The following is a 12,260-nucleotide window of genomic DNA, read 5'->3' as shown; positions in this document are numbered from 1 at the left end:
ATAATTTTGGAATACAATGCATTTGTAAATGGGTTAGTTGTGAGGATAGAGGAAAACGTTAACTTAAACACATTGTGATTTGCAAGCTATTTATTTCCAAAATGTCTTTTAAAAATATATCTCAAACAAAATACATATAAAATGCTTTTATTCTATCGCTGATCCTTCTTATAGAGGGAATGGATGGGGTTGGTAATGGAGGGAGGGAAAGACAGATACCTTTTAGATTTGTATGAGTTTCTCCTGTGCATCTCTTACTTTTCACATTTCTATTTAATGCATGTATTTAAACAAGGCATTAAGATTGTAGTATCTTATTGAATATACTCAATATTGAATATAAAGTTGATACTGTTTTTCAGTGACATGACTGTATAAAGTTTCTCAAAACTGAGCACAAAACAGCTTGTCTCATAGTCTTTGATGTAAGATGGTGCTGGAGGCCATCACATTTGCCGGAATTCAGCTGTTTTTGTAAGACGGTATTTTATGAGCAGAAAAGTTGTAATTATAATTTAGAATTTCCTTTAAATGGAACTTCTCCTATGGGTGACAGGATAAAATAATTCCTTCAATTCTTTCAAAGGCTTTGAAGTAAGGTATTTAAACAATATCAAGAATGCAGACCAAGGTATTTGTATATTGGCCTTACCTTACTAATCCTTGTGTTGAATGGGAACATGGTTTGGAAATCAGCCACAATTTAATAACTTAACCAAAATATAATATTTTCATTTTAATGTATCAGACTTGCAACAAACTTGTATCGTCATCACTTCAAGTAGCCTCAGCTGTCCCTTTGTCATGCATTTGACAAGACACGGCATGATAAATTGCTTGGAAGGTGGGTAGTGAGTGTAGATGGCTTGCTTCAGGTGTTTCTCAGGTGGGAACATAAATATACAGTGTTTCCCTCTGGTGTCTCATCTTTTAATAGGAATGGATGGGTATCAATGTGACAGATGGCAGCACTTCTTCTGAGCCACCTGTCATGACCATCTATTTCCCAAGCTCTCCATTCCTTCATGCCATTAAGAAATATCTCACTTCTATAAATCTGCCCTTTCCTACTGTTCTCTTCTCCCCTGGAGATGCTGCCTGAGTTTCCACAGTTGCTAGGGAGTGTGCAGTGAAGCAGACAGGTGCTGGGAGTGGCTGCAAGGCACAGGAAGGATGGTGTGTGGGTGTTACTGTCTGGGACTGATGTCTTTTGAGGCCTGTGCAGCTGAAGCTCATGCTCTCAGAGGGAAACGTGAACATCCAGCAGCTGAGGTGTGCTTCAGCTGCTTCAGAGCTTCACGTGTTTCACATGTTCTGGTTTGGTTAGCCTTCTTCAAAGCCACAGATAAAAATCTCTCTAATTTCCAAATTCAGGAATAGCTTGTGACATAGGTGAATTTAAATTGCTCTCAGATGCCAAATTTATCCCTTCTGCTTCAAACAAATCCATTCTTTCTTTGAGCTCCTGCAAATAATGACTTATTAAGCCTTGTTATGCTACATCACCATGGTGGTAATCTTTACTTCAGTGGAACCCAAACTCAACAGATGTTTCCTGTATGTGTGCATTAAATTATCTGTTCTTGCTCTCGATGTTCTGTCCGAGTTTATGATTCATTAGGCTGTTTTAAGGATCTGTTGCTGTACGGAAATTTTTCTGCTTCTCTTGCTATTTATGCCAACATTATTCTCTAGAATACTTCATGTCTGACCCCATTTGTGTTCCATAGTTACAGTGTGTGTACTTATATATAGTCTTTCTTTGCAACAGCCCTGAAATTCTCTCAGCAAACTTCTGCCCATAAAGAAAACCAGCAATTCAGATCTGCTGGCAGCCTCCCTCTAAGGGAAGGGTATGGAATGGGCAGGCAGCCCATATCCCAGTAACTCGTACACTGTAAAGTTGACTAAGCCACGAAGACTTACATTAATGGTTTTGCTTTACAAGATTTTAAACACGTATTTTATTGTAATTCAATTTCCTGTACCTCTTTCATTCTATTATAGATGAGGAAGCAAACCGAGGGCAGGGAACTGCCTTCTTAATGTCACATAGATTGTCACTGGGAGGGTTAGGAATGCAACTAATATTTCTTTAAAATAAATTAATAAAAATGGAATAAAGAAAAGCCAACCAAAACTGACACATTAAAACTTTCTGTAAAGCTGTATGTTTTTTTTCCTCACAGGTGACAGTTACAACTATTGGCTATGGGGATAAAGTGCCTCAGACTTGGATTGGAAAGACCATTGCCTCTTGTTTTTCAGTGTTTGCAATTTCATTTTTTGCACTACCTGCGGTAGGTTATTTGTTTGTTGTTGATCCATTCGCTGTCAGAGAAAGCTTTTTGTTAGTAACTCCTTAAACTTCAGAATCTAAACCCAAACACTGGGGTATTTATTGTATGCAGCATTAAATTTTCTGTGCATGTGAGAAAGGGATATGTAATTCAAAACACTTTTTCTGCCCATCTAGGAAGTGCAAAGAAAGTACTTCTCATGTTGTTTACTTCTGGACTTTGTGACTTAATGTTTTGACTTTTTAAGGCATTTACTCGTAGTTTACTCAACTGATTAAGTCCAGGGTAAACTGGAGGGTTCTTATGCACACTCTTCTTCTGGCAGAGCTACAGAAACGGTGTTGCTGGCAGAGGCAGCAGTAAGCAGTCAGGTGCAGCAATGCTGGCAGCTAACGCATCTGCTTGCCAAGTTAATGTATGACTATGGCCAAAGTCTCACGTTCAAAAGTGATTTAGGGATGAGATTTTAAAGATATATTGGCTCTTTGCGCTGGAGACAGATTAGTACTTTGTAACAAGAAACGGGGCACCTGAGTACCAAGAGTAAAGTCAAGATCAGCAAAACCTAGACTGTGGTTTGGAAACCCAAAATTGTTCAGTGCAAAGAATCGTTAAGGGTATTGCTTTCAAAAATTTAGCAGTACTTGTAAATTGTGCTTTTAAAATGTTTGTGCAACGTGAACTGTGCTGTCAAGAAGTCTGTGAAGTTGGATGTGAATTGGATGAAAAAAGAATCTGGATCTGAATAGAACATTCCCTACTGCCAAAATCTTGCCAGCTTTATTTTTCAGCAAGTTTTTCAGTTGAATTAGCATGGTATGACTGTGGCAGGGAAGTGGTGGGAATAAGTTCGTGATGGATAAGAATAATATTTTTATACCAGTACCTCCACAAAAATTCTTCACAGTATTTAACAGCAGCTGTTAAAACTAAAGTGGCTATTTAAGAGTAGTCACTTACTTTAAAAGTACTCAACCTTTTGAAGAGTAATTAAGTATAGATTTTTAAACTCTCCAAGATCCGTTTGTCTTCAAAATGTATTCTCCCCTTGACTTTTTACTTTCACATTTGTACCTTGATTAGAAGAGAGACTTAGTAAATGAAATGACCTGCAAGAGAAATGTGAAAGTCTGCTTTTTTGGCTGAGTTTTTCTTCTTGGACTTGAATGACAGCAAAGATGTCTTGTAAATACATGTATAGCAGCTCCACGTTCACAGTAATGCTTTTCTGTTTACCTGTAGAAATGAAAGAACCCCCCAGCACCACCTTTATCACTGAGGTTTTATTATTGAGTTGAACAGTTTTCTGTGAGTTGGCCATAAGGGGAAACTTAGGATTTGAAGCTCCAGTGGTAACTATTGCACACTGACTTGCTCCCTTTTTAAATGAGGGGAACTGTCTAAGATCACAGACAAAAGTAATTGTTGTGGCTAAACGAAACTGGTGTGAGTTCTGGGTCTAGCAGTGATCTTGCATTTTCCAAACATGGGATGTTTGATCATCATTAAGTCTTTGATCTTGGCTCGATGATTGTAATAGGAGAGGTCTTTCCTGTTTCTTTCAAAACACCAGGTGATTAATACAGTTCTTACAGATTGAGCCAAGATCACTGGCTGCCCTGATACCATGACTGCAGAAAGCAGATTATGCTCTTTTGAGTAGGTGCAGTTATATAAGCTGATTTATAGAAGATTTCAGTATTTTTATCTGTCTGGTGGTAAGACCTTTGTTAAATATGTCTGTAGCTATGCGCATGACCACATAAGTGGCTTGCCTTATACTTAATTATGGACTTTGAACTATGTTTGGAAGCTGCTTTCAGTGCCATGCTGCTTATCCTGAAAATGTTTAAGATAGCCTCAAGTTAAACTCACTTTAGTCCTGACTAATTTTAATGTTCCTTTTTCTTGTCTTCCCATCCCTGCACAGGATAATGTATAAGTGTAAGAGTTGCTATACTGCAGTTAAAAAGGCTTTCTTGTGAGCTGAATCTTACCATGCCAAAGCTTTATTAAACATAAAAACAAAGTTAAGCACATCAGGTTTATATTTCTCCCTACTCTGTCATTCTCCTGCACAAGCATTTATGAGGCTTTTGGAGGGTATGAATTACCAATCCTGCTTGCTCTTTAGTGTTTGAGCCCAGCAGACTTCAACAGGTTTTGGATCAGGCCACGAGAGCATTCATAGTTTGTTTCAACAAGTAATATTAACTGAGTCTAAAAACAGTATTAAGTCATTTCCTCTACGTAATTAGTGGGGTTTTATGATGCTGAATGGGAGTTTATTAATACAACATAATTTGGCAAGCTTGTATGCTTTCATTCGTCCTTTTAAAAATATACGAAAAAAAATAAATTAGTTGTATGTTTTTTTTGTTCCCAAAGGGAATCCTTGGTTCAGGCTTTGCCCTGAAGGTACAGCAGAAACAAAGACAGAAGCATTTCAACCGTCAAATTCCAGCTGCTGCTTCTCTCATACAGGTACAAAGTTCTTGCATTTCACATATTATCATTTTTCTCCATTTGTACTTTTTTCAAAACTTGGCAATGTTCCACAGCCTAATTCATGTAGAAAATTGTGTATGAGTTACAGACACAAATCTCTTAAACAACTTCTGTCTTTACAGTGGTATTTTCAACTAATGACCAGGAAGCTTCACTCCCAAATCAGATCAAATTCTTTGCTTTAGCAGTTTAAAATAGAAACTGAAGGCTATCCTGTGGCTGCTGAACAATTTAACTGTGGAAAAAGTTATGAAATGCTGTGTTTGCAATAGTGAAAAATAGAGAAAAGGCTTCATGTAAAATCATGTTTTAAAACAATATTGTTCCTTGTAGAAACGAATGTCAGATATATTTCCTTTTCCTTTGTACAAATAAATTCTTAAAAATCTCAATTTTAGGAGAATTAAATCGGAGATGACTGGGAAATGTGAGATTCTGCAAAATCAATCTTTTCTGTAGGATTACATAGAGGCAGAAAATTTAATTCTGTCTGTTAAAAGTATGGTTGCAGTTCTGTGTGAAGTTGGCATTTAACTCACGAGAAGTATTAATGTTATTTCATTGCATGTTTTTTTCCTCCTTGTTTCCCCCTCACTCAGTTTCCGCATGTAGCTGTAGAAGCACGTAATCAAATTCAAAAGAATGCAGATGTACCCCTATGTTATATCATTTTTGCCTTCCCGTATGACTTATTTCTCCACCTTCATGAGTGAATGTGGATTTCCAGGTCAGGCTCTGTATGGAAACAGTAGCTAACTGTAAAGCTTATGCTTGAAATTAAACAGTCCCAGAGTTAGTGTGAAAAAGTTTTAAATTTAGAGCTCTGGTATCAGCCAGAGACTAACCAAAAGTCCTCAGACTCGGTGTGTTTTGTTTGGATTGCATGGTCAGAAAAAGGTACGGTTTTGCAAAGAATGGGTACTTAGTGTTCCCACTGATTCTTCTGGAAATCAACCCTGAACTATTGGGAAGTCTGAGACTGCATGTTTAGAATGTCATACTTGGCTCCATCTGAAATATTAAAGAGTGGAGGATAGACAATGAGTTGTTGACTACTCGTTATTAGTACTCACTATTACTATTTGCTAGTAGTTGTGGATCTCTAGAAGCCCGTGAATAAGTTCTCTGCATCTGATTTACTAAGCAGTTACTCTTAAACCAGTAAGTTTGTGAAATAAGTTCAAGAGAGGGCAACAGCTGAAATTAGAAATTCTTTTTCCTGTATTCCTTCTTGCTTTCTTCTAGAATCCACTTGTTTCTTCCAGTATCCCATTAAACATGGTGGAAATTATATGACTGTTTGATCCTTTAGTTTCCAACTGCTGTCTGTTTTTTCTCTATCATTCTGCATTACTTTATTTCTTTCATCTCATGTTTTCTGCCTTTTCCTGCTTGAGTGTACATGAATGTCTTAGATATATTATATATATATAATGTATGTCTATAGTGTAGAAGTGAGGATCTACTGTTTTAATCTGGAGACTAGTTCTTAATCATCTTTGATCATGTATTTACGTTTTAAGAGAGAATGCAGTAGTGCTTTGTCTCTGGTCTCATTTCCTAGCCCTGCTTTTCCTCCTTTAGTCTTTGAACTTAGTACTTTAATCATTGGTTGTTGGGGGAGGTGGAGGATTGCTTTTGTTTTTTGGCTCCTGGTTAACTAATTGTGCTGTTTCATCATGTGCTCCGTCATGATCACTTCCTTGTAAGAATATAGGCCTACTGCCCATATCACAATTGCTTCTTCTCCTGATAGTACTCTTATGGAAGAATGATTTTTTTTTTTTTTTTTTTTTTCTGATTAGGGGCCTGAGACACAGGATGCAATAAGCAAAGCATTCAAAGTCACAGAGGGAAACCGGGGCAGAGCAAGAAATTCAGCCCCAGTCTCCTGAGGCCTATCTAGAATTCCCTTTTGTTATTTGCTGCTAATGCAAATATAAGCTATATTTGAAAATATTGGTCTTTTGCCCAGCTCAAACTGAGTATTTTTTGTTTATTGATAAAGCATTCTGAACCTTTCTGAGTTAATATTTTCATGAGAGGAGACTACAGAGTGCTTAAAGATTTTTTTTTTTATGTGCTGTCATAGAAGTTACTGTGTAATATGGGTTGCTACAAATCCCATTGCATTGATTGTTCCATTGCCACAACTTTTTCTCTAGACGGCCTGGAGATGCTATGCAGCAGAAAACCCGGACTCTTCTACGTGGAAAATATATATTCGAAGACCTGCCAGAAATTATCATTTGCTGTCACCCAGTCCAAAACCAAAGAAATCAGTGATGGTATCAGTAACTAACATTTCTTTATATAGGAATTTCAAATGTTTTTAATTGGATCAATTTTTTTTTTTACACTCCACTCCAGAGGCTAATTGTTTTGTTTGCTTTACAGAGTTTTACTAGGTTTCAAAGTTTTGTTTACTAATCAATTTTGTGGTTTTCAGTATACAGACATTTTTAAACTATAACTTAATTTGCTTCAGTTATCAAGCTTGTTTTTTTTATTACCTTCATGAGTTTGGAAAAGAACAATAATGATCTAACTCAGGCATGTCAATCCATTACTTAATGTTGCTTGCAAAAGTATATGCAAAGAAAAGAAAAACACAGAAAATGTGTGTTTCCAAAACTGTAACAAAACTGTAACTACTTTAAAATGAACCAACAAAAGAGGAAACCATGTCCCCTTATGTTTCCATACATACATCCGTATGATTTGTATGGTTTTCTAATACATATTGTGCCTATGTATGGTAGTATTTTCGTATCATCTGATTCCATAGCTTAGGATGTTTGTTCATTTAAGATACAGCAAGAAAAAGTCTTTATATTATGTATCTTTACGTTATGTATTACTTCATCCTTTCCTTTGGAATAGTAAGGCATGGTAGTCATGTGCTGGGAAGGAGAGGATGTTTTACAAAAATTTCTCATATTATCATAGATTCATCTGAATTCAATAGCACTCTGTTCTCTGCTGAAGAAATTTATTGTGTCCATTAAAATGGTAAAGATATTCTAGAATAGTTTCATTTATATAAACTGTTACAGAGCTAGCCAATTATTACTGCAGGCAAGGCATTTGTTAATGATGATGTATGGAATTCTAGTGATTAGCCTGTCTGGGGGGATGCAATCATACTGAGAAATTCACAGTATAGAGTGATGAAAGTAGAATTGGTCACGTACTCTTTTATGTGGTTATAGCTCATTAGGGACTTCATTATTCCTGATATTATAGACAATGAAGAGCTGACAATGTGGCTTGCTTTGGTAATTTAATGTTTGTGCATTTTTAGGTTAAAAAGAAGAAATTTAAGCTAGACAAGGACAATGGGCCTTCTTCTCCAGATAAGATGTTAACCGTTCCACACATCACTTATGACCACGTGACGGATGACAAGAAACCTGATTTCTGTTTTGATACATATGAGAATTCTGGTAAGCAATTTGTCGTAGAATGTGTTGGCTTCTGATAATGACTTATGCATGGGCACTTGTTAATGTGTAGAAGAGAGGACAGAACTGGTTCTTGTCCTTATTTCTAAAGTAAGAGAATTTTGCTGTTTGACTTTGCTGGCTTGTCTGGTTAAGGTTCAACTGTTCCTTTAGTGAATGTACTCTGTTGTAGACAAAGAAGATTATTTGTCATTTCTGCCTGCTGGAAGAGTGACCCTCTCTGAGGCTGGTGCTTGCAGTCCCCAGTTCTTCAACTGATTAGAGATATCAGCTACTAGCTTTTCCATGTGAAATTTACTCAAGACATGTCACTATCATGCTTGTACCTCAACCAAAAAGGTTTGACGTATCTTGGCAGCTCTGAGCGTAGTCTGCTATGTGAAAGCATTGTATGCTCCTGCCATCTGGTCGGTGGAGCAGGCTGTGAATCAAATTTTGGAAGCAGAAGTGCTGAAGATAAATGTGTATGCATCTATGTAAACTGTCACTGTGCAAAAAGGTACAGCGTGAGGAAAAAGAAGAAAAGACCATGTTTGGTGGTCACCTCATAATTGATACTTTTCTAACCGGTGCTTGAGTTTTTATCTGTCCGCTCAAATTTTTACCTAGCACCAATTTTAATTCAGGCAGAAAGTCTCACCTTCTGTGTACTTGATGGTATGTTTCTGTAACATTTCATGTGCTGCAACCTTCCTTCTGTGCTTTTCCATTCTTTCTTATTACAGAATGACTGTAATTTGCATCTGGCAATAGAAATGATAAAGCTGTTAAAAGGTGGACAAATACGAAATTCAATTTGTAAACTCTCTCTGAGCACAGATATCTATCTTTCAGTACAATCAAATGAAAGAACTATACAAATGCTTTGTTTTGAAAAGTCCTACCTTTTACCACTGAGTTTCTAAAGCTTGATTTGCAGGCAGACAGCCACTGCCACTTCAAAAATCAGCTGTATAGCTTTCAACAAATGGATTTTCTCTAATTTCTTCTGACACTTATCTTTTTCCTTTTTTTATCTGTGTTCTACTTTCTCTAAACTGTTACAAGTATACAGGACAAACAGGAATGTTAAAATTGCTTGGTAAGTGGAGGAAAATTTTATCTGTGGCATGCAAGCTTATGACGAAGTAACATTGATTGCAGTGCTTTTTGTGTGTCTACTGCTGTATAGTATCTAAGAAATCTTTTTCAGCCGAGGAGATCTAGACAGACCAAAATTTACATTCTTACATTTGTAATTGCACACACACTTTCATTACAAAGAAGAAAGTGAGCACTTATAAATATTTGTATATAAATAGACTATCCCTGTCGTTCCTTCATAATTGAGAAAAATGGGTAGTGTATGGATAAACAATAGACAAAAGATGATATATTATATCTCATACTTCATCTAGTAATTATGTACTCAGATAACCTAGAATTAATTTCAAAACAAATAGATTGGGATGTGAGAAGAATTTCCAGATTTGACCTCTGAAATTGGGCTTCCTGAAGCAAATGCATCTGTTCCTGTAAAATTGCTCTGTAGGTATTTGTGAACAGATGGGGACCCATAAATTAAATATTTTATTTTACTGTTTGTCTGGGTTCTGTGATCACTTAAGCAGCCATGTAGCCCTGTGATGTTTCTAATATGCTTATTTAGGTGTTTTCTCAATGTTTGAGTGTTCCTCGAAGACTTAGGATTAGAGCTAGATCTAGGCAGAAAAAAAAAAAAAAAAAAGAAAAAAACCCAACCCTGTGACTTAGTGAGAGTACTGTGAGCCACCTGTAAGTTTCCTGCACTGCATCCACTAAAGACAGTAGAGATTTCTTTTCATTATTCAAGTGCAAAGATCCTCAGATTTTTGACTAAAATTTCTGAAAATACAGAGCTCAGTTTCTTCTCTGAATCCACACACAACGTAAGTGTAGTTGGGGTAGTAAAAGAGCAGAAAGTACACTCTATGTCCCTCACCTCCCCATGGTCAGCCCTTGGTTTGCCCGTTTCTAAGAAGTGCATTTCGTCTGGGGCTGATCACAGCGGAATCTCGGGAGAGGAGCAAGAGCCATGAAATCACCTGCTCTGTATAAGTAAGAAGCATCAGAGGAGCTTTGCCAGCAATCACAGCTTAAATTTTCTAGCCAAACAGAGTAAACTCTGGACCTGAGAGTTCACTTAACACCGTTCTCACAGGGACTCAAAGAAATTGAGGGGGAAGTAAATTTGTACATACCGTGAATAAGATTACATTCTTTCTTCTGACATCCTCAGTTCAGTAAGGACTGAAGAGCTTTGGCTGGAGCGTGCCTATAGCTGAAAGAACACCTGCAAAATTTGTTGGGCTTTGTTTGTTTGTTTTGTTCTTAAGATTAAAAAAAAAAGAAGCACAATTATGGTTACTTAAAAGAAGTAAAGCACGAATACTTTGTTTTGCTGAGTCTTTCTCAGCATTGTCTACTCATCTGTCTGAAAATTTTCCCCAAGAAATCCAAATTGAGGCAGGCATTTGGCTTAAATGATTGAAGCTGGCTGTCGTGTTTTTTTTTTTAATGCAATGTACCATGTTGCTTCTAACATCAGTGGCAGGAGCTAGCTATGCTGTGGAACCAGACCAAGAGTAGTACAAGGTTGTAGTCTTTGGAAAGGAAACACCTGAGGGAGCTGTGAAGTCATGAAGGAGAAGGCAAACATATAGATGACATTTTTCAAGATAGGACTGGCTTCTAGGGAGGAATACCATGCCAAAGAATTTTTCAAGAGGCACAATGCCTCCCCTAGTGGTCGTTTAATATTCTGCTAATTCGTAATACAAACTGGAAGAGTTTCCCAGACTCTATTCCCCAGTATTATTTATTTTTAAAGATGTCATACTGTATCTTAGGTATGTCTGCATCTCCTCAGCTCTCTGTCTGGAACTTTATTCTTTCTTCCCCCCGCCCCTCCTATCTCTGTTTTATGTGTATCTTTACTATGACTCAGATTGTCAGCGTTCCTGGCCATCCTTTTCCACAGACCAGCAATCTTCCAGCGCTCCTTCCTCTCCAGGTAATTCTCATAATATTTCATTGCTCCATCACCTTTGTTAATTACTAAAATCTTGCAGTGTTCTGTCTGGAAGTGCCTGTTGTGGCACAATTATAGTGCAGGTTTTTAAAGAAAGCATAGGCATCTCAGTAAAATTTTAAGGTTGGAAAGTTTTTCAGACTGTGAACTGTAAATGTTTAAATAAATGCTAGCCAGTGCTATTTTTCTAAATACATTAGTTAAAACTTAAGTTTTCCATGCTTAAAAGTGTTTTCAATTTTTGATTGTCCTTGCAGAAGAGGAGTTGTAAGCTGTTTTCTCACATAAAAGTACCCTACTAACAGAAAAGAAGTTCCATGGATGTCATAGGGCATACAGAATTGTGTTAGTAACGTAGAAAAGTCATCAGTAATTTCTTGTGAGTGACTGTGATTATAATCACTGATTAAGAAGTTTGGACCTTCTGTTTTAGAGCAGGAGTTCTCATGTTAGGGGGAGTGTATTCTTCGCCATTTGAAAGTAGTATTTGGCCCAGCGTTATCAGTTGGATAGTCATACCTTCTACTGCTATCCATCAAATACAAAGAAAATAAATTTTGGGGACCCCTGAATTCTGGTAAATATCCCTTGCTGTATCTGTTTACTGTTTCTTTTCACTCATTATCCATTGAATTTTTCTTTATAAAGCCTTTTTTCTGTGTGTGTGTGTGTGTGTGTGTGTGTGTGTGAGAGAGAGAGAGAGAGAGAGAGAGAGGGAGAGAAACAGCCATTCACAGTCCAATGGCTATGAATTTATTTTTATATCACTTCTATTAGGTGTTTAGGAAGCTAATTGCTGGCCTTTGTATCAGAGTGGCAGAGATCACGACAAGCTTCTGTTTCTTGTCTTCAGCTTTACCCTTTTGGCAATTCTTAGTAATGTTTGCTTATGGATGAGGGTTAAGAAATGCTGACTTTTTAGCAGTTTAGAAGTCTTTT

At 37.0% G+C, this 12,260-nt stretch overlaps 1 protein-coding gene across 2 annotated transcripts in view; it reads left to right on the top strand.

Annotated features, from left to right (window-relative positions):
- KCNQ1 (potassium voltage-gated channel subfamily Q member 1) overlaps window positions 1–12,260 on the top strand; it is a 321,505-nt gene that overhangs the window by 88,685 nt on the left and 220,560 nt on the right. The window contains exons 7-11 of one of the 2 annotated variants that reach the window (XM_046942042.1): window positions 2,190–2,300; window positions 4,689–4,784; window positions 6,974–7,096; window positions 8,113–8,254; window positions 11,238–11,303. In XM_046942042.1, the coding sequence (XP_046797998.1) occupies window positions 2,190–2,300; window positions 4,689–4,784; window positions 6,974–7,096; window positions 8,113–8,254; window positions 11,238–11,303 (538 nt within the window). The remainder of the gene's footprint in view (window positions 1–2,189; window positions 2,301–4,688; window positions 4,785–6,973; window positions 7,097–8,112; window positions 8,255–11,237; window positions 11,304–12,260) is intronic. The other variant, XM_421022.8, reaches the window with a different exon arrangement.

Source organism: Gallus gallus, chromosome 5 (genome assembly GCF_016699485.2).
Source record: "Gallus gallus isolate bGalGal1 chromosome 5, bGalGal1.mat.broiler.GRCg7b, whole genome shotgun sequence".
Lineage (NCBI taxonomy): Eukaryota > Metazoa > Chordata > Aves > Galliformes > Phasianidae > Gallus > Gallus gallus.
Note: the sequence above shows the minus strand (reverse complement) of the source record. Positions and strands in the feature narration are given on the sequence as shown.